The sequence below is a fragment of the Mauremys mutica genome, chromosome 6 (assembly GCF_020497125.1).
Source record: "Mauremys mutica isolate MM-2020 ecotype Southern chromosome 6, ASM2049712v1, whole genome shotgun sequence".
In the NCBI taxonomy this organism is placed as follows: Eukaryota; Metazoa; Chordata; order Testudines; family Geoemydidae; genus Mauremys; species Mauremys mutica.
In genome coordinates this window covers 22,065,716-22,087,484 of record NC_059077.1, presented here as the reverse complement: position 1 = coordinate 22,087,484, position 21,769 = coordinate 22,065,716, and the positions used below count along the sequence as shown (strand labels likewise).

At 41.9% G+C, this 21,769-nt stretch overlaps 1 protein-coding gene and 1 long non-coding RNA gene across 2 annotated transcripts; both read right to left on the bottom strand.

Moving 5' to 3' along the window:
• Positions 1-1,306: 1,306 nt before the first annotated feature.
• Positions 1,307-12,120, bottom strand: SUB1 (SUB1 regulator of transcription). The gene is made up of 5 exons (XM_045020820.1): positions 12,024-12,120; positions 8,965-9,037; positions 7,884-8,003; positions 6,687-6,795; positions 1,307-1,556 (listed from the first exon to the last, which is right to left on the bottom strand). The coding sequence occupies exons 2-5, from the start codon at positions 9,034-9,036 to the stop codon at positions 1,477-1,479; spliced, it is 381 nt and encodes a 126-aa protein (XP_044876755.1). The 5' UTR covers position 9,037; positions 12,024-12,120; the 3' UTR covers positions 1,307-1,476.
• Positions 12,121-18,329: 6,209 nt separating this feature from the next.
• Positions 18,330-20,698, bottom strand: LOC123372608. The gene is made up of 4 exons (XR_006580369.1): positions 20,595-20,698; positions 19,682-19,832; positions 19,410-19,483; positions 18,330-18,475 (listed from the first exon to the last, which is right to left on the bottom strand). It is a non-coding gene; the product is annotated as an uncharacterized LOC123372608 (long non-coding RNA).
• Positions 20,699-21,769: the final 1,071 nt, after the last annotated feature.

Genomic DNA, 21,769 nt, shown 5'->3' with positions numbered 1-21,769 from the left:
CAAAACTGCAATTTTCATGAAGTCGCTATCTTCTTCCTTGGATTAAAGCAATTTGAAAATCAGACACACACACACACTGCCCCCAACATAAATTTCTTCAATATAGTGTTAATTCACCCACTAACTGATCTCACACCTTATTTTTGTTGTTAACTTTTAATATAGGAGTGCCCTTTATAAGCTCACACCCAACTGTAATAAGAATATTGAAAGGGAAAGCATAGAAGTATCTTAAGTCATCTATCAAAATTCTCTTCAGTTATGTTGCATCTACACTACATTACCTCCTACTGAAAAGGATCATCACTCTGCTACAGATCAGGATGCAGATAGCCAAGTGAAGTTCACTAAAATCATGATCTGCTGTATGCCAGCACCAAACATGCGCCCTTCCTAAAAGGCTAAACAACTGTGCACATGTAAGCCACACAAAACATGTGTCTTGATCAAGCAATATGGACAGAGCAGAACTGTTTTAGCCCACACAAACTTTGGCTAAGCCAGTTTTAATCCTGCTTGGTTCAATCTACACCAACTGTATTATAGCCTACTGGTAGTTTTAACCATGCTAAAGCAGGATTGTTGAGCATGACTAAAAGCTCCATCAAGGCAGGGTAAGGGTTCTTGCCCATTAGAATCAGATAGCATGTTCAAAGACTATTTTAATCTAATGCAAAGCTTGACAAAAGTAGATAAGTAAGGTTATTAGTTCATCTGTTTAAGCTGGGACCTTTGAAATACAATCTTAATAAATCCTATTCTGAGGTAAAAATCTTACCATAATATCTCTGTATGTATACCATACTAAAAATCTAGTGTCTAAGAATAAAGGCTAATTTAAGTCAAATGATCTGCAGAAGAATGAAAAGTAAGAATGTGGCTTGTGTCCAAGTGTTATTGTGGGATAATCACATACGCTTGTTTAGTGTAATACTTCATGCAAGCAATGCCAAATACCTATGTAGATAAGTACATAAGAATAATGTGGTGAATTTTCAAAGACAGTATTTAAGATTATCTACAAAAACTATTTTAATTATTCATTATTTGGACTGAGTTGAAATCACAAATATAAAAGTTATGAACATTTGCAATAAGGGCAAGGTTTGTTTTTTTAATGTCTCCTGATTAACAGTTAATATGAACATGTTTTAACTGAACTGAAACCAAAATTAAAAGGAGACTAAAAACTGTTGGCTGGAAGGCCACAAACAGCTATGCGTTATATAGTATTACTGGATTGGTTTGTATTTTACACTGTGTTGAAAGCAAATCATTCCTTTTTAATAAAGTATACACAAATAGCCTCACTTAGAATACACTTTTAATGCACATAAAAAAAAGTATTCATCTTACAAATTGTTTTGCAATCCAAATATACAATAGCTTGGAAAACAAGTATTTTAGAAAACAAAAGCCAATGTGTAAAAAGACTGCTTAAAACAACTAAAACAGTAAGTTTCTGTATGGCTGTCTTTACAGTTTTCTTACTGCATCATCAATATCGGAAATCTGTTCCTTCAGCTGGCTCCACTGTTCTGGATTTAAAGAAATACCTGAAATGCATTAAACACAAATCCTCAGTGCAGCAAGATCAAGATTTTGTACAACTTTAACAATAGTTGAACCCAAAACAATCTTACTATGTCATCAATATTTTTGTAACTAACAATGTTAGCTGTAGTGAGTGTTAAATGAATAATTAATTACATTAACTAAAATATCTATGACTATTCACTGGAATATTTACATTTAACTTCTGGCTAAACAAGAGGTTAGTCTGTTTATGGATTCTGTTTGAATGTGAGAAGATACAAACTGTAGTGCAGCATCTTTGTAGAAACCCATCCACAGGTGTTATGTGAATCACAAGAAGCTACAAATGGCAGGCTGCACTAAAACTCTGGATGAGCTGGAGAGGCCCAGGCTTCTTTCTTTGGTGTGATAAAAGCCATGTTTGTGGATTGAGTTTGCACACACATGTTCTTAGATTCATAGATTTCATGGCCAGGCAGGACTATAATGATCAACTAGCCTGACCTCCTGTACAATTTGACCCAGTGAACTTTTGCAAAATGTTTTAGATGTTTTCTAAAAAGATAATCTTGATTTCAAAATGGTCAGTGATGGAGAATCCACTATGACCATTGATAAACTGTTCCAATGGTTAATTACCTCCGCTGTTAAAAATTTAAGACTTATTTCCAGTCTGAATTTGGCTAGCTTCAACTTCTAGTCTTTGGATTGTGTTACACCCTTCTCGGCTAGACTAAGGAATGGGGAACAAGTATTTAATAACTGGCTCCTCAAAGTCACCTCTTAATCTTCTTTGTTAAAACTAAATTCTGTACATTAAGCATGTAAACATTTTTGAAGCAGCACTGTGCTGCACCCCATTCTTCTCTCCCACCACACAGAATAGTATGACATTTATCTATATTTTCTCATGCACCAATCTTACTCATGCCTCTACACGTTTCTTATACTTTTAACCCATTGTTTATTTAAGGATTTATTCAATTTTGTCTCCATTCATTCAAGGAGCAGTCTAGACGCACTTTGAGAAAACCTGTGATAGGGCCCAAGGGAAACAGGATCAGGACTTTTTTGGTAACGAATATGTTTTTTATTTGAGAATATTAAACATAAGTACTGCTGATGTCAGCCATCTGTGAACTTTAGTCTAGAGGGGAAAAAAACTTTTCCTACATTCTCCCATGTTTTGGGCACCAGCTAGTCTGAACATGCTGTCACACAGTTTTATCAAGTTTTCAGAGAAGACAGGTTTTTTTTTTTAAAGAAATCTTGAACACTTGACTGTAACTGAATATTTAATTTTGCACTGGAAAATATCAAACAGCATTAAGCCCTTTCAGTCAGAAAATATACAAATCTCAAAATTCTTACCATAGTCACCAACTTCATTTCTAGATGAACAGACCAACAAAGTATCAAGTATTCTAATCTAGCATAGGTTTTCAAAGTGTGCTGATTTCAAAGCAATTTAAATCAATACTGATTTTAAGATGAGATTTTAGTTTAGTTTCCGAAAGGAAGCATCACAGTTTATAACAGAGAAAACAGTCATCTATTGATGTAATATTAGTGTTAGCTACATAACTAAAAAAATTAAGTGATATTTAGGCTATGTCTACACTACATCCTATATTGGCAAAACTTATGCCACCCAGGGGTATGAATATTCCACCCCTGAGCAAAGCAAATTACACCAACATAAGCATTCATGTGGACAGCGCTATGTCGGCAGAAGAGCTTCTCCCACCGACATAGCTTATGCCACTCATGGAGGTGGGTTTTTTATGGTGACAGGAAAGCTCTCCCCCTTTGGCACAGAGCATCTTCATCAGATGCATTGCAGCTGTGTTGATACAGCTGCGTTGCTGCTGCACATATAGACATGGCCTTAGTAACATGCATGGCTTGTTCCAGCAGCAACTTACTTTACCAAACAAACTTCTTCAGAGAGTTTGTGGTAGTCAAATTTAGTGATGTAACATTTCTGATTTAGTCAACATTTGTTTAGTCATGCTGGATTTACAAAAGGGCTTATGGAGTTAGCCATTTAATTCCCACCGAATTTAAATGGGATTTGCATGTTTAAGTCATTAGGCTCCACTGAAAATCCTAGCCTGAAACTACAGTACAAGTAAATTTTGTTGGGATTACACCAGAACCAACATGTTAGAACGTTACTGCTTGGGCTCAGCTTTCCCAATTGCTGAAGTAACAAAACTTCAACTGAAACCAAGCTCTAGTGTGATATGTACTAAATCAACAGTAGGTAATGACAAAAAAAGTTTGTTTTTTTCAGTTTTAGTAAACTGTGACTAAATAAATGAGAGAAACTGCACTGAGACATTTTCTAGAATACAGTGTCTTCATCTGCCACCTGGATTAATTGTTCAAGATGGTTACCTACTTCCTTTACACACTATCAGTTTCTGAAATTAGAACAAACTAGTCAAGATTTAGATAATGTCGTTTGTACACCTGCAGTAGCTTCAACCCCAGGAGAAAAAAAAATTTTACTGAGTTCTACATCTGAGAGACTGGCCAGACATTTCCACCAGTCCACGGGTTTAACTTCACTGAGTTCAGTAGCAAACACATTTTTGGGTGGTTCTCTTCCAGCTCTGAAAATTTATTATAATGTACATGTCATAGCAGCATTAATTTCATTTTTACTTTTAACATCTGTACTGGTTCTTTAGATTGAGAATGCAGGAAAGGAAGTTGAATCAAGGAAGTGCTTTACATATCTACAATTTAATTTTGGGTACCGTTGACATTTTTCCTGATCCTTGTTAAAGCCTGAGCCATCTCAAACTCTTCAGAAAAAGTTGTAAGAAAAATTAGCTGCTTATATGAACCAAGCAATCTTCAACTATGAACTCTTCATTGAGAATAGCAATATTGACTACAAAGTAGTCCATGGTTGTTTTGGATGATGAAAATGGATATTTCTTTGACTGAGCACCAAACAAGCATTCTAACACGTTTAGTTGTACTGCTGCTGCCGGATGCATCAGATAGTGATAATGATGAAGCTAACAACAATGCAGAAAGTGGTCATTCATCTCACCTGTATAATTCTAAAATTAACTGCCTGAAAACTTCGTTGACACACAGATAAAGTTGCCCAGTTCTGCCTCGTGCCCTTCCAGAATGTGGAGAGTGGCTAAACTTAAACCTCTGAAAACCAGGAAATACAAAGTTAAGGTTGTGTTGCAGGGATGGTGTGTACCTTAACTCTGTCCCTCTCCAGCTGGCAACAGACACTAGGAACAGCTCAGTAAAAATGGTGCCATAAGACGACATGAGGAAGGACTATGAGAAAGTGCCATTGTTTGTGTTGTGTTCCAGATCTGAATTGCACCACCACTATAAAATATAAATTGGAATAGCCATTGCATTCCAAACTCCTATTTTCACCTCAACTAAAATTTTGGAATTAAATTTCTCATGCCTAGACACTCCCAACCTAAGAGGGTTAACAGAAGTTGATAGTTTATCTGTACTCAGATAATTCAAAAACAGTTAGCTTTTAAAACTTCAAACTTTCAATGGATTTAGTTTGAATTGAGGATTAATAATTGGACATTTCAAGAAATTTAGTTAAAAAAATGAAAAAATTATGTACGGTGTTTTGCGCACACGATGTTTATACCAGCAGTATAGTAGTTCAACCTGCTTGTGGTTAGTTTTTAATCCATTGCCTAAACTAGTTCAGACAGCATGTCTGGGTCAAGTTCAAAACTCAGCAGTACAAGGCTGTCAAATCAATATGGCTACCTGGACATCGCCATTATATTATGAGGCCCCACTGCACTGCCACCTTTGATATACTTTCATGGTCCAGTCCCATGCCCACTGTAAACAATGGGAGCCTTTCCCTAAACATGAACAGGCACTGAATGGAGCCTTTAATGACAAACTTCTAACCTTCAAACGCTTAAAATTCTCATTCAGATTAAACTAAATTTCTCTGCTTCTTGTTATAAACCCCACAGGAAAATAACCCAGCAATATTTAACTTTGTTTTTAAATATTTTTCTAAAATGTAATAAAAACACTAACATTACTCACCAAAAGATCCAGAATATTCAGACTGACAGAGAAACAGTATCTTCAATGTCATCCTTGGCATGGGTAGCACACTTTTCAAAATGTTGTTTCATTCCTGCTACCAAGCCCTGCATTGTCTTTGTTACGCTTATACAGCATGTGATCCTTTCTTAATACTTCCAAATGATACAGGAATCTCTTCAAAAAAATATTCCCATATGGGACTTTTGCATCTTGGAGACACGGTAGGTTTCCCCAAAAATGTTTAGTACTATAACTTACTGGTATAACACTGTAAAAATTAAACAAAATTTTTCTGCAAAATTTGTATTAAAGCAGTTGTGTTTCCACTTTAGTGTTCTCAACTGAACCCTGTTCAGCTCCAAAACTAGTAATAGGTTATCATGCAGTTTATTATCTCATGCAATGGTAACTTAAAACTATCTGGGGGAAATAAGAAGTGCTAAGATATTAGAGAAAACACAACAGTTATTCAGTAGTCCAGGTTACAGAATTTAATACTTTTCCCATCTATAGTTTCTACAGAGATAAAATCCAGACTTGTTTTGATTAATCCTATTTAGATATGGTGCCTAACTTCAATCCACTGCAACACAAACTTTTTTCATTTTAAATTATGAAAATTTAAAGCACAACTTTCAGGCAGATAGTTGTAAATTCCGATTTAAATTTGCTTTGTTTAAAAATGGTCTTTTTATCTTTAAGTTACGGGGTTTTATACCCTGTTCTAAAACTGTGGACCATATCCTCATTGCCAAGGAACCAAAATACTTTTAGGAGTGGGAGAAGAGAAGGAAAGAACTGCGGCATGTGCCTAGATTTCCCTCCTCCTGCCCCCCAGTATTAATGCTTTCCCATTAAGCCATCTTCTAAGTAACTAAAATATTTTATTGAGTAAGTATCAAGGCACATTAAAATTTTGCATTAGAATCAAGAATGGCCTCATTATTTAGCTGTGAACCATATGAATCTGGTACTTACAGAATTCTTGAAGTTAGACGATTTTCCACTTTCCTCAATAAAGCTAAGCTAAATATACTTTAATACTATGCAACCAATGACACAAAATAGAAGTTCACCTTTTCTGCCAGGTTTCATTTCACCTTCTTGATCCATCCAGTATTCTCTAATATCAATTAGGACTTTCCCTTTAAAGTCACGAACACTGACATACCTCATTTTGCCAATCTGCCAATAAAAACAAATCATCAGAATTTAATACATTTTACACATACAGGATTATTCATTTTTCTAATCAGCATTAAATACTTTGACATGAGGCACTGCATACTGCTACTGCTTATTTTAGATTTAAGTAGAAATGATTGGATTAAGTATTTTCCTGAAGAAGTATATTGGGACTAAATAAGTGGTGACAGCATTAATGGATGAAGGACTTAACACATTAGGAGAATTCAGCATTATTTCCTGGAAAAATGGGTGTCCTCAAAAGAAACTTCATGTGTACCTAAAAGATGAATTCCTAATAAATACTGCCAACTTAAATTACTGATTATTTCAGAAAAAGCTCCTGCTTCCTTGTGCAAAATTTGTTAATGAAACTAGAAAATGCTAAGAGAAAACAATCCATTCAAATTTGTTTTCAAGCTCTGAGACTAATGAAGATGATAGAAGAACTATCACCTTCTCCTGCTCTAAATCGGAGTTCATTTCAATGTTTCCAGAAACAAAAGAGATCTGCATAGGTTAAACAAACAGAAATCCTTGAAGTTCTGAATTTACTGGAAAAATTTGTGGTGGAGGCCACAAGCTCCAAACACACACAGATTGTCTGATGCTTAGCTCAAGGCTAAATCCTCACAGAATTAGAGAATTGGATATCACAACCAAATTAAATCCTAGGTGGCAGAAGAAAGCAGATTTCACATCTATATATGGCAAGCAACTGTCTGGTTTTCTCAGATTAACTGCACCTGACAGCATCATTAGAACTTCCAAAATGAAACTATAAACCAAGACAAAATACTGGGAACAAGTGATACAATCAATGAACCAAAGTTAGAATTGAATGGCATAGCATGGATTATTTTACTCTACCAAATCTCATCATTGTTTTTTTCTGGGTATCTCACTTTCTAACACTGTAACCTTATTTAGCCAAAAGATGACAAGAGATTGGTTTTATTATCCAGGTATAGCATAGCATTCAAAGCGTTTAAAGTTCTCTTCATAAAGATTACAGAATACAAACTATAACATGCTTCCTCACGAACCCTTCAACCAACAGCCTCTAGAAGTAGCATCATCAATATTACCTGGAACATATTCTCATCTCTGTTGCTGCTTTGCTTAGAGGAAGCTGCACCTTTAGAACTTTCACCAGTCTTTTGTTTCTTTACAGGCTTTTCTGGAGCTACTTGCTTTTTCCTCTTTGCCTTTAACCAAAAAATTAAAAAATATAAACAAAAATACAAAGCACATCCCATTTTATTAGTTATTAAAAGAAGAAATTAGAGAACTATTAATACAGTAAATTTTGGGTGGGATTTTCAAAAGTGCACTAAGATGTCCTAATTCTGCTCCTACTGAAGTCAATGGTAAAACTCTCATTGGACTCCAAGAGGAACAGATTTAGGAGAATAAGCACTTTTGTAACCCAAAGAAGATCTAAATAAAATTGAGGTGGACATTAAATTTTCTTTTTATACACACTCACCTTGCACTTTTTACATCTCCCCAATTCAAGGAAGAGGGAAGGAGAGAAAGAATAAAGGAGATATAGGAACATTCTGACTTTACCATTTTGTTACTAATTTACATACAGCACTCCAAGATCTTCATGCTTCCACACCTTATCTGCAGTGAACTACAGAATATACATAACAAAATAATACTGTTTTGTCCTATCCACAGAAAACTCAGCCAGCACTTCAAATACACAATGCTCACTACAATCATTGTAGCCCAGCATGTATATCAACTCTTGATGCGCTTGAGAAGCTAAACAATCATGTTTCTCAACATCAGCTTTCACAGCTGTTTAGGAGGAAAAGAAATGTTAACAGAGCAAGGGAACTAAAATGATTTAGTATTTTTGCTCTCACCACAGAGATCCACAGAACTCCAAGAACCTTGTGGTTAGATGCCACAAGTGAAATAACAAATGATACAAAGCCAATCAATCTTAAAAAAAGAAGTTTCATTCCATTTTTAGAAGGATCTCACCTTCTGACCACTGATCCCAGTTTTAACAAAAGGCTAGGCAACACAAATAGCATGGCGTACACATTCCATCAGAATTGAATTGCCTCCTAATCCAAGCCAGAAGAAGTTTGTTTGGTGTTTCGTTTATAAATTACTAGACTAAAATGCAGTAAACAGTTGTCCAATATTCACCTTTTTGTCAACTTCACTATCTGAATCACTGGCAGATGAGCTTGAAGACACAAGTTCCTTTGATTTAGGCATTCTGGAGAGAAGAAAGATAGTGAACATATCATATAGGAAACATTGCCCTTTATGACTGGAATGCACTCCCCAAACAGCTTTGCTAAGCCTCTTCTCTCATCTTATTCAAATATCTCATATTTGAAGCCAACATGAAGTGGCAGGAAACTTCAATATGTGTCTATCTGAGCAACATGTCATTATCATCCTAGTCCTTTATCTCCCTTTCCTTTGATCCATTCCCTTCATTTGTGTAGTGTCTCACTTATTTTGAAACCTCTTCAGGACAAGGACTCAGGGCAGGTGAAGTCAGTGTAGTTAATCCAATTCTGCAAGAGGCAGTAGCTATGTCAATGGAAGAAGCCCTCCCATTGACATAGTGCTGGCTACACCAGAGATTAGGTCGGTATAACTATGTTGCTCAGGGGTGTGGATTGTTCAGACCCTTGAGAGACGTAGTTATACTGATGTACGTTTATAGTGTAGACCTGGCCTCCGTTTTTACTTGATTTGTGATACATTTAACACATTTTGGGGTGCACAAAATAGTAATAAACAGCTCAGTCTAAGTTACTATGGATTTAATTTATTATCAAAACAAACTAATTAAACATTTCTACATACATTTCAATAGAAGTTTTCAATGAATGTCACAAAACATATGGGTACAACATTATCTAGCAAATGACTCCCTTCACTCTTATGTATTGTTATTTTGTCTACTTTGATTTCCATGTGACAGAATGACAAGTACTGGTTAAGAGATATAGACCCATCATCATGAACTTGTCTACCTATGTTTCAAGAAATTAAAAGAAAATATGGTGTGTGGTTAAGCCACATTGAGGTGAGATATCTAAAATTGTATTCTCAGTTCTGCCACATATTTCCTAGGTCAGGGGTTCTCAAACTGGGGGTTGGGACCCCTCAGGGGGTCATGAGGTTATTACATGGGGGGGGTCACGAGCTGTCAGCCTCCATCCCAAACCCCACTTTCCCTTCAGCAATGGTGTTAAATATATACAAAAGTATTTTTAATGTATACGTGGGGTGGGGGTCGCACTCAGAGGCTTGCTATATGAAAGGGGTCACCAGTTCAAAAGTCTGAGAACCACTGTCCTAGGTGATCTCAGGCAAACCACTTATGGCCCAATTTTCATTAGTTAGGCATGCATGGAAATCCATATCTTTTGAAGGCATACTGCCAGATGTGTCTACTCTGCAAACCTATCAATATAGTATATGAACATCTAGTATTCCATGTAGAGAAGAGGCACAGGAAGGATTCTAATTAATTGCTTTTAATACCTTTCAGCTTTTGAAAGAACAAAGCAGAAAAGTAGGTTATAAAAGGGAATAGTTTGTAAGGAAGGAACTATAGTGAGAGATTGGGGAGTATGTGGACTACTGGTTTATGTCAAGTAAGGGGGAGGATGACTATCAGGGCAATAACATAGTGCAAGGTAGTGTGTTAGGATGAAAGGCACAATAATATATGGCATGGGTAGCCAAACTGGCTCATGAGCTGCATGTGGCTCTTTTACAGTTAAAGTGGCTCATGGAGCCCCCCCACCACCACCTACCAGACTTGGTGGAGAGTGAGGAGGTTCAGGACCTCTGCAGGGTGGGGTGGGGTAGGGGCTTCTATCCAATGGGGAGGTGGCCTCAGGGCATCAAGCCCATGGGGCAGGCCTGTCCTAGCTTTCGAACTTCTGAAGATTGTCTTCTGTGGCTCAGAGGGTCAATAAGTTTGGCCACCCCTGACATATGGAATGAATACATGTGGGGAAAAGAACAGCGTCAGGTGAAAAAGCAGCCAAGGTGAGGGGAAATGGAACACAGGAGAGGAGGAGGGAGAATAGGAAATTGGAATGTGCTGAGGGTTACAAAAGGGATGCGAGGGGAAAAAAACCAAACAGTCTGCCATGTTACAAGGTTGTTAATGTGCTGAAGAGGGGCAGGACCCACTACGTGGGTGGAGAACAGGATGAAAGAAGGTAGGCCAGTGAGTCTGATACAGCCTGCAGGCAACAATACAGAATTTTAAAAAAGAAGGAGAGAGAGAACGAACAGCAAGAAGTGCATGAAAGGAATAAGGAGGAATGGGAACCAAGAATGAGAATGGGGTCAGGGAATAGAGAACCAATGAGGAATAATATAGGGGAAATTAGGGAAAGACATCATGGAGGAACAGGGCAATGGGGATCGAATGGGTCACTCAGGGGCAAGGTTATCTAGTATATAGGGTTAGGAAGACAGTGCACCACGCAGAGGGATACGGGTCACGAGGTGGGCGTGGATATGGGGCGCCCAGAGGAAAATGAGGTGGAGAGGGGTCACTGAAAGGGGAATGGAGGAAGAGGAGACTGGACAGGTCACTGCGTAGAGAATGGGGGACAGCCTACAAACACAGGAGAAGAAGGGGGAGGCGGTTCCCAGCCGCCATTTTCTCCCTCGTTCAGACGCTCCCCTCCCCCTAATGGAGAGAGAATGGGGCAAAGCCGGGACGAGTTAAGAAAGGGACACACGACACCGAATCACGGAGGGCGGACGGGGTGGGTGACTGGGGGGCGGCTCACGGCGTGGGGGGCGGCCGTCATGTCATGGAGAATGGGAGTGGGTCGCGCAGTGGGGGATGGGGGTAGGCGGTTCCCCGCCGCCATTTTCTCCCTCATTCGGATGAGCTTTCTTTGCCCCCCAAACATGGCAGCATCTCCTGACGCAGCGCCCCCCGCCCGCCCCCAAACGGTGAGCGGGAGGTGGTCTTCCTACCCCACGGCACTGGGCAGAGCAGGAGCGCGGCGGGAATCCCGCGGGCCGAGCCTTCCCCAGCGTTCGAGACGCGGCGGCTCAGCCTCCCGCCTGGTCCGAGCGCGGAGCTGCCCGACCACCCCTCCCCCGGCTCCGACAGGCCCTGAGCTGGGGGAAGGAGCTATAAGATGGCGGCGGGTGCCAGGCGCGCAGCGGCCCCCCCCCCATGGGGGGCGCGAGAGCGATACGATACTCACGTCCTGCTGGCTCTGCGTGCTGCTCTCTTCTCCGAAGCACACCACCACTAAGAGAAACGGAAATGTCGCAACCGGCAAGCCCCACCCACCTGCCCGCGTCATTACGTCCCGCAGCGCGTCACGTAGGGTGCTCCGGAGGCGGGGGTGTTTAAAGAGGAAGGAAGCGTCTCTTTACTCCAAGCCACGAGGCGCCATGGGCGGCCTCGTGCTTCCTTCCCCGGCCTAGAAGGGAACAAGCCCAGAGAACCGGCATCGTCCCCCCGCCCTCCACCTATTTACTCCCTTGAGCGGGGGGGGCGAAGCGTAACAGCCCCTTTGTGCAGGGCCTGTCTCTTGGTCTCTCCTGCACCCTAAATTGAAGGGAGACGGGACAGGTCAAGAGCAGGGACACTGGGGCCCGATCCCCTTGCACAGCAGGTGCATCTCAGCCCCCATGGCAGCTTGAGGACTACTAACACCAGGCCACCCTGCTGATAAGCTCAGCACAGATTTGGGGAGTAAACTAGTTTCACAGCCTTCAGCACTGGCCTTTCCAACCTGTGTCACAGCTATCACAGAGCCAGGGGCGGCTCCAGGCACCACCACGCCAAGCGCGTGCCTGGGGTGGCAAGCCACAGGGGGCGCTCTGCCAGTCACCGCAAGGGCGGCAGGCAGGCTGCCTTCAGCGGCTTGCCTGCGGAGGGTCCGCTGGTCCCGCAGCTTCGGCGGACCTCCCGCAGGCGTGCCGCCGAATCCGCGGGACCGGGGACCTCCCACAGGCAAGCCGCCGAACGCAGCCTGCCTGCCGTGCTTAGGGCCACAAAATACCTAAAGCCACCCCTGCACAGAGCAGTAGCTTGCAGCTGCATGGTTCTGGGGGCCCTATCACTTACCCTTGAGACTTTGTCCTTGTCCAAGAAGTCTCTAGGTCTTAGAGTTGCAAATAGAATCTTCCAAAGGTGAACAGCTGCAGTCCCACCCTGCAGTCAACATCTAAACATGCAGTAGTTCTAAAAGATTCCCTCATTCATCCCAATGGGTGTTAAATTGTAACTAGCATTCAGAATTAAGTGCTAGTTTAGTGATGAAATAGAGCTGTGCTGAGTTTCAGGGGAACATATAGTATTATCAGTTGCAGAGTTATACCAACTGCCCTACAGATAGTAGACAATGTTCCAAGACTGTCACCTTCCACAAGCACTACATTCACACTATTTCTTTATGAAGCTTCAGCCTCAGTCTTGGGTAGGGTGATCAGATAGCAAGTGTGAAAAAATTGGGATTGGGTGCGGGAGGGGGGGGTATAGGTGCCTATATAAGTAAAAGCCCAAAAAATCAGGACTGTCCCTATAAAAATCAGGAAATCTGGTCACCCTATTCTTGGGTGGCAGGGCTCAGGGCCCAGGCTTCAACCCCATGTGGCAGGGCTTTGGCTTTCTGCCCTGGGCCCCAGCAAGTCTTATTGCTGGCCCTGCTTGGCAGCCCCCCTGAACCCTGCTCACAGCCCCCCAGGGGACCTCAGACACCTGATTGAGAACCACTAACTTAGAACCTCCTCTGTACAATAATACAGCATGCACATCATTATGGGTATGTCTACATGGCAGCTGGGAGCAAGGTACCCAGCCTCAGCAGACAGACTCAGGGGAGCTTCACTTAAGCTAGCACACTAAAAATAGCAGTATGGTGTGGTCATTGCAGTTCAGGCTCTCAAGGGTCTGAATCTCCTCAGAAGTGGTAACATCCACACTACTATTTTTAAGCATGCTAGCTCATGCCAAGCTAGTGTGAGCAGGCTTACCCAGCTGGGCCTGGGACATTTGCTTCCAGCTGCAGTGTAGACATACTCCCTGCTAATAGATGGTAACCATGCAAATGAGATGATGTAACGCTAGTACAGCAGTGACTTTGCTATGTATTTGTTAAATGTCAGAGAATGCTCAGTATGAAGAAAGCATTTTCCAGAAACCTGAAGAATCTCATTCTGAGTTCTTCCACTGACCTGCCTCCCAAGTTTTTAGTACATGTTGCACATAAGGGTCTTTGGCACTGCTGGACAATCCACTTCATTTGGTGTCCCATGCCTGTCATACAAGATACTGTACCTGAAAGAGCTAGTTCTCTTCTCTTAACTCTAGTGAAGGAGTTTAATTCCTTGCTGCAAGACTCTGTGTGGAATACATGCACCTTGTCATTTGTATTAGCTAGAAGGTTCCATATCTTCATTAATAGCTGGGGCCAGATTAAGGTGTAGGCACTAGAGCCCATGCCTAGAGCCCTAGGAGTCATGTTATTACATCATCTATTTTTTAAGAGAAGTTTCTAGCCCTTCTAGTTGGAAAGAATAGGTTGAAAAGATGACCTGAGTGTACCCAATGCACTGATGTCTGAATAGGTCTACAGAGTCTAGAGCCTAAGACAACAGCTCTAAGATGGATGTACTACCCCATGTATCTCAATGAGGTATTAACACCAAGATTCACTGCTTTGGAGTGCCATGCCAACACCAGTCCAGCAAAGAACTCTCGGTAGCAGGAGAGCAAGAATGTAGCACCAGGGCCGCCCAGAGGATTCCGGGGCCCAGGGTCTTCAGCAGCGGGAGGCCCTTCCGTTCCGGGACCCGCCGCCGAAGTGCCCCGAAGACCCGCGGCGGGGGCCCCCCCGCTGCCGAATTACCGCCGAAGCGGGACCCGCCGCTGAAGTGCAGCCCGGTCTTCAGCGGTAATTCAGCGGGGGGGGCCCCCACTGTGGGTCTTCGGGGCACTTCGGCGGCAGGTCCCGGAATGGAAGGGGCCCCCCGCCGCCGAAGACCGGGCGGCGCTTCGGCGGCGGGTCCCGCTTCCCCCCCGCCCCGGCCCCAGCCTCTTACCCCCGGCTCCCTCCTCACCCGGAGTCTCAGCGCCTCGCTGGAACAGCCGCAGCATGTGTCCGGCGGGGCCTGAGCTCCGTCCCGCTCAGAGCCGCATGGTGAGGGGGCGGGGCTGGGAGCTCCACGCCGAGCGGAGGGAGCTGAGCTCAGCCCAGAGCTCCCTGCCCCGCCCCCTGACCACGCGGCTCTGAGCGGGGCGGGGCTCAGGGGCCCCAGCGGAGACTCGGCGCTTGATGCGCTGAGGCTCCAGTAGAGGGGCGGAGGCGGGAGCCTCCGCTGTTCTCTTGGGGGCCCCTGCGGAGCCCGGGGCCTGGGGCAAATTGCCCCCTTTGCCCCCCCTCTGGGCGGCCCTGTGTAGCACCCATCCAAGCAGATGCACTCCAGCTGCTGAGATAAACAAAGCTCCTGGCAACTCTCCCAGGGGGATAGAGGGCCCCAGTGTCCCTACCTTTCTGTGTGGGGAGAAGGGGGCTACCATTTTCAAATGGGGCTTTAAAGGGGCCAATTTCACAAAGCTGGAAACAATTGAGCTAAATCAGTTCAGAGGAAGAATTTTCTCAGAAAAATATGTATGATAATTGGGAATTGTTTAAGAACATTTTACTAGATGCCCAAAAAGACACAATCAAGGAAAAAAGCTGCATTGTTGTTGTTTTTTTAAAAGCTGGTTTAGAGAGGAATATTATTATATGGAAGAAGTGGGAAGTTGATAGTCATTAATTTAAATTAGAAGCTAGGAATTCTAGAAAATTGATATGGGGAAACAAAGACATGGCGAAATCTATGGCGAGCAGAGTTAAACACAATAGGAAGGAGTTTATGCATATTAGGAACTAAAAGAATTCTAACTAACTGTTATTGTCCATTAATAGAGGGAAATGATAGAATTAATAATAATGCAGAAAAGTTACATATTTCTGTTATTTATTTGGAGAAGAATCATCAGATATGAGTACATCATCTACACCAGGGGTGGGCAAACTTTTTGGGGCGAGGGCCACATCTGGGTGAGGAAATTGTATGCAGGGCCGGGGCGGGGGGGGGGGTGGAGTGCGGGATGTGGAGGAAGGGGCTCAGGACAAGGGATTGGGGCAGAGAAGGGGTGCAGAGTGTAAGAGGGGGCTCAGGGAAGGGGGTTGGGGTACAGGAGGGGTACGGAGTGCAGGATGGGGCTCAGGGCAGGGAGTTAGGGTGCAGGGTGCAGCAGGGAGCTCAGGGCAGGTGGTTGGAATGCACAGGAGTGCAGAAAGGGGCTCAGGGCAGGGAGTTGGGTGCAGGAGGGGTGCGAGGTACAGGCAGAGGGCTTAGGGCAGGAAGTTGGGGGGCGGGGGGCAGGAGGGGTTTGAGCTCCAGCCCGGTGCCGCTTACCTAAAGTGGCTCCGGGGTGGCAGTGGCGCACACCAGGGCCAGGGCAGGCTCCCTGCATGCCTGCCCTGTCCCCACGCCACTCCAGGAAGTACTGCGGCCCCGGGGGAGGGGGGAGGGCAGAGGGCTCTGCGTGCGCACATGGAGCCCTTTGCCTCCCGGCCCGGGGGCTGCTTCTGAGAGCAGCGCCAGGCCCGCAGCACCACCAGGGGTAATCCCGCGGGCCGGATCCAAAGCCCTGAAGGGCCGGATCCGGCCCGCGGGCCATAGTTTGCCCATCCCTGGTCTACACTCTTTCCATTCCACCCTCTCAGAAGGATGTTAAACAGCAGCTACTAAAAGTAGTCACTCTTAAGTCAGGAGATCCAGATAGCCAGCCCTTTTAAAGTCTTGGATGAAAGTTAAAGGGCTAACTGGACCATTAATGTTTATTTTCAATAAGTCTTGGAACACCAGGAAAATTCCAGAAGATTGGAAGAAAGCTAATGTTGCACCAGTATTTAAAAAAAAAAAAAAAGTAAATGGGAGGACCCAGATAATAAGCCTGTCAGTCTGACATGGATTGCAGGCAAGAAAATGGAACAGCTGATTCAGGACCCAGTTATTAAATAATTAAAGGAGAAGGAATATAATTCTGTAAACCCATGTTGATGGGCATTAAAGTAGAGCCTGTCAAACTAAGTTGATATATTTTTAGGAGATTCTAAGTTTAATTGATTACGGTAATAGTCTTGATGTAATAACCTGAACTTCTGTAAGGCTTTTGACTTGGTACATGACATTTTGATTAAAAAATTAGAAAGATCTAAAATTAACATGGAATGCATCAAATGAATTAAAGGCTGTAAACAGGGAATGGGTACCTGGAGTCCTGCAGGATTGACCCTATGCTATTTAACATTTTTTATTAATGACCTGGAAGAAAATATAAAATCATCTCTGATCAAGTTTGCTAATGACACAAAAAGTGGGGGAGGAGTAAATAATGAAAAGGACAGGTAACTGATCCAGAGCGACCTGGACCACTTGGAAACCTGGGCTCAAGCAAACAGTATGCATTTTGTTATGGCTAAATGTATATATCTAGGCACCAAGAACGTAGGCCATACTTACTGCTTCTCAGGATAGTCCTGCATTGTGAGTCTGAAAAAGACTGAGGGTTTTGGTGAATAATCATCTGAACATGCAATGCTGTGGCCAAAAGGGCAAGTGCAATCCTTGGTGCATAAACAAAAGTATCTTGAGTAGGGGTGAGAGGGAGAGAGACTGTTTTACCTCTGTATTTGGCAGTAGAGCAACCATTGCTGGAATACTGTGTCCAGTTCTGGTGTCCTCACTTCAAGAAGATTGTTGGTACATTGGAGAGGGTTCAGAGAAGAGCCATGAGAATTATTAAAGGATTAGAAAATATGGCTTATAGTGACAGATTTAAGGAGTTTGATTTAGTTCAACAAAAAGAAGGTTAAGGAGTGAATTGATTACGGTCTATAAATACCTATGAAGGGAACAAATATTGAACAGTGGTCTTGTAATGGGTTTCCCTCAGAATGCCACTTGGAACTGGGATACCACTGAGCCCTCTGACCCAACAGCCTAGGCTCCCTCTCTCACTGAGCTGCTGTGACAAGTTGCAGACCCACTCCCAGTCCTAAATGTCCACCAGCATTCATACAGGTAGGGACACACCTAGCTGCAGTTACCTGCAGGCTCTCTGACCAGCCCCTGCATGAAACAACAATAGAGAGGCTACAGCCAATGTAACCACCAGGTTCCCAGCCTATGGCCCAGAGCTGTACCGTCCTGCCCTGCTCCAAACCACAACTACTATGAATTTATTATCCAGGTGCCCCGCCCCCCACAATGTGGAAAGAAATATGCAACAGTCTTTGTCCCTTGACCTATGATTTTCCATGCACTTCATTCCAACTTGTTGGTCTAGATTAAAACATAAACAAGTTTATTCATTACAAAAAGATAGATTTTAAGTGATAGCAAACAGATCAAAGCAGATTACCTAGTAAATAAACAAAAATGCAAACTAAGTCTAAGATACTAAACAAATAGGATATGAATTAACAAATTCTCACCCTGGCTGATGATACAAGCAAGCTGTAGGTTCTTAAGGGACAAGCTGCACCTGCTTTGCAGCTTGGAATCCCCCAGGTCTTTCATACAAAGGCTAGAAATCCTTTTAGCTTGGATCCAGCACTTCCCCCAGTTCAGTCTTTTCTGGGGACACCTGAAGAACAACCTTCTTGTGTGGGGAATGGAGAACCACTGATGATGTCTCTCCCTGCCTTATATAACTTTAGCATATGGTGGAAACCCTTTGTCCCAAACTCAGTTTGTGGGAAAAACACTTACATCCCAAGATGGAGTCCAGAGTCATGTGGCCTGGTCACAGGCCCTTGCATACCTTGTCACAGAAGCCATTACTTACAGGCTGTCTGGAGCATTCTCAGGAAGGCTCACCAGGCTTGTCCTAAGGCCTACTGTTTTCCCTAATGGATTATTAATCTGAATAAGCCCTTCCCCACCCACAATCTAGACTGAAAGCATCTTGCCTAGTGGGCATCACCCAGGTGTAACTACATTTGAAGTACAGATACAGTCAATATTCATAATTTCAGATACAAAAGTGATAAATGCATATAAATAGGATAATCGTATTCAGCAAATCCTAACTTTTCCAATGACCTCTTACATGACCCATCTTGCATAAAATACATTATAATGATGCTATAATCATAATATCACTATGAAGAATATGGGGTGCAGTATCACAGGGCTCTTCAATTGAGCAGAGGTATAATGCAAAGTTGAAGCTAGCTAAATTCAGACGGGATATAACTTTTTTTTTTTTTTTAAATCAGTGAGTAATTAACCATTGAACAATTTACCAAGCGTGGATTCCCCATCACTGAGAATTTTTACATGAAGATTGGATGTTTTTCTAAAAGATATGTTCTATGAATTATTCTGGGAAGTCTTACACAAGCAAGGCTAGGTGACTCAGAGGTTAAAATGCCCAGGGTCACTCTACACTAGTTCTCCCACCATGGTTATTACTAGCACAGCTGCACTAGTGTTACACCAACAAGAGGAGATTTTCCATAATACACTCAGCACAGACAAGGTATAGGAAAGGGGAGTGGGAATAGTCTCAATATTACCATCCAAATAAAGTTGTTTGTTGAGGAGAGATACAACTGATGAGATGTTGGGTCATCAGCCTCAGCAGTTTATTCTAAAGGACAAACACATACAATAATGTATTAGAAAGCAGGGTTACAAATGTCTCCACTCCCCAAAATTTCACAAACTTATCAGCTAGGTAGGCCAGCAAGATGTATTATCAACTACATGTCAAAGCAAGGATAACCTCCAAAGAATCAGAGTAAATATCAACAAACCCCTAATAGCATTCTTGGGAAAAAATACTTACTTATAGGGATGAAAAGGAAACGGTTTTCTTAGGGAGACAGGCATTTTCTGTAGATAAACTCATTCTGTACTAAAAGCCAGCAATACATCGAAAGTCTTCTCCATTTTGTTTAACATGAACGCAGTCAGTCATCATATTTCTTTGTTCATCCCTAATCCACCACATATAAAGAACACATTCCATACAAATGAAAGTCACAAAATATGAGGTAAACCCGCTCTTCTACTCCTCCTGCCCCCTCCCACAACCTTTTAAAAACCTCTTTAATGTTCATAGAATAATTATGGTAGAAGGAACAAATAGAAAAAGACCACCACCCAGAAAAAAGTTAGTTCATTTTTACAGATAACTGTTAAGTATGGAATGGGTTATTACACTGTTCTGTCTCATGCAGGGAAAAGAAACCCCTCTTATTTGAAAGAATAAAAAGTTTTAGTTCAATTATCACTAGAGCTAGGTAAATAGCCTATTCTCAAATTTAACTCAAGACTTTTCCCATCAGTTGCACGTGTATTATATATATACACACACACACACACACTAGTTGTAGAGAAAACAAAGTGAATCCATCCCAAGGCTCAGATACTAGAAGAAAAATGAAAATAGCCCAGCATTATTTTAAAACAAACATACACACAATTTTTGAGCCAGTCTCATGACTTTTAAGGGCCTAACTCATGATATTTGAATGCTTAAAGTTAGTAATACTGTGTCAGTATATACCTGAAATTAGAGTCACACACAGCTGATCAGGTTCTAAATTAGAATGGTGAAGGAGAAAAAAAAACACTCTAGATTAGGAGGAAGAGGAAGAAATGAAGGTAATGTTTAGCATAGCCACAAATACATTCAGCAGGCATTTTTTGATTACTATAAATTACAATAGGGAAGACTCCATACATATAGAACAGACCTGGGTTTCAAGAGGTGAGAGTTTCTTTAGGAATATTAAAAACATTCCTAAATACTTAAATATAGAAGGTGTTCTTTTTTCAGACCCTTATCTAATGAACAAACCCTCATACTAGAATAAAAATACCTGCACAGTCTTTTATAATTTGCAAGTATTCCCACGCACTTTGCTCTCTTAAAGGGCTAACAGCTTTTATTCCTTAGTCCTAATACAAAAAACTTTTATGGACATTAAACACAAATCAAAATAGAGAATGACAAACACATTCTAAGTTATTTTTATATTTTAAATCAAGGACTTGGGCCCTAAAAGAAATCAAAATAAATAAAGGATACTAGGATTTTCCCTTATGGTTCTTAATTAGTTAATCCATCCCATCTGGCCTATTTTCCTAAGAAGGCACCAAATCTGTTCTAATATCCATAGTTCCAAGCAGCAGAGTAACCTCAGGAAGGAAATGTTTGGTTAAAGTGAGAGATCTAATGTTAAACTTCCCTATGATGAGGGGTTCCTTTGAGTAGTGTTTTGCTACTTAAGCCTGTTTCAAAAGGCAGAAACAGATTCTGGCCATTTTAGGAAAAAAGTTAAGACGACTTACTCTCCCAAGGTAAACCCTTCTTCCACTTGCTGACACATGCTGACTCAGGTGGTTCAGTTCTACTTTCAGAACCCTTAAAATACCTTCCATATTGGGTGTATTCTCTGTCTAAACTCTCTTCCTCATGAATTTCCTTAAAAGGATGTAAATCCTTCTCCTAATTCAATAATTGCATGAAAACTTCAATTTAATTTCACATACAAGTTTGGCTGGAAATAATATTGCAGTGCTGGATCTTTGCTCTTCATTCAGAGGGAGAAATTTTAGCCAGCATGCTTAGGTAGTTGGATGAGAATGAGGAAAAATATGACACTGCCACTTTTCCAATAAAATCTGCTTTAGCCATATAGCACTAATTAACTGCATGGTTCTTGACTCCTAATGCTATAAATTGTACAATTAATATTTGACAAGGTATATTTTTATTATTTTGTCTATAGCACTTATATTTTTCAGTAATTTTGAGCTTCAATACATTTTAATGGATGTGAAAAAAAAATTGTCAGTTACAAATGAACGCTCTAATTTTATTCTTCTACCCCACCACACCCCAAAATAGGTTCTAGACCTATGCAAT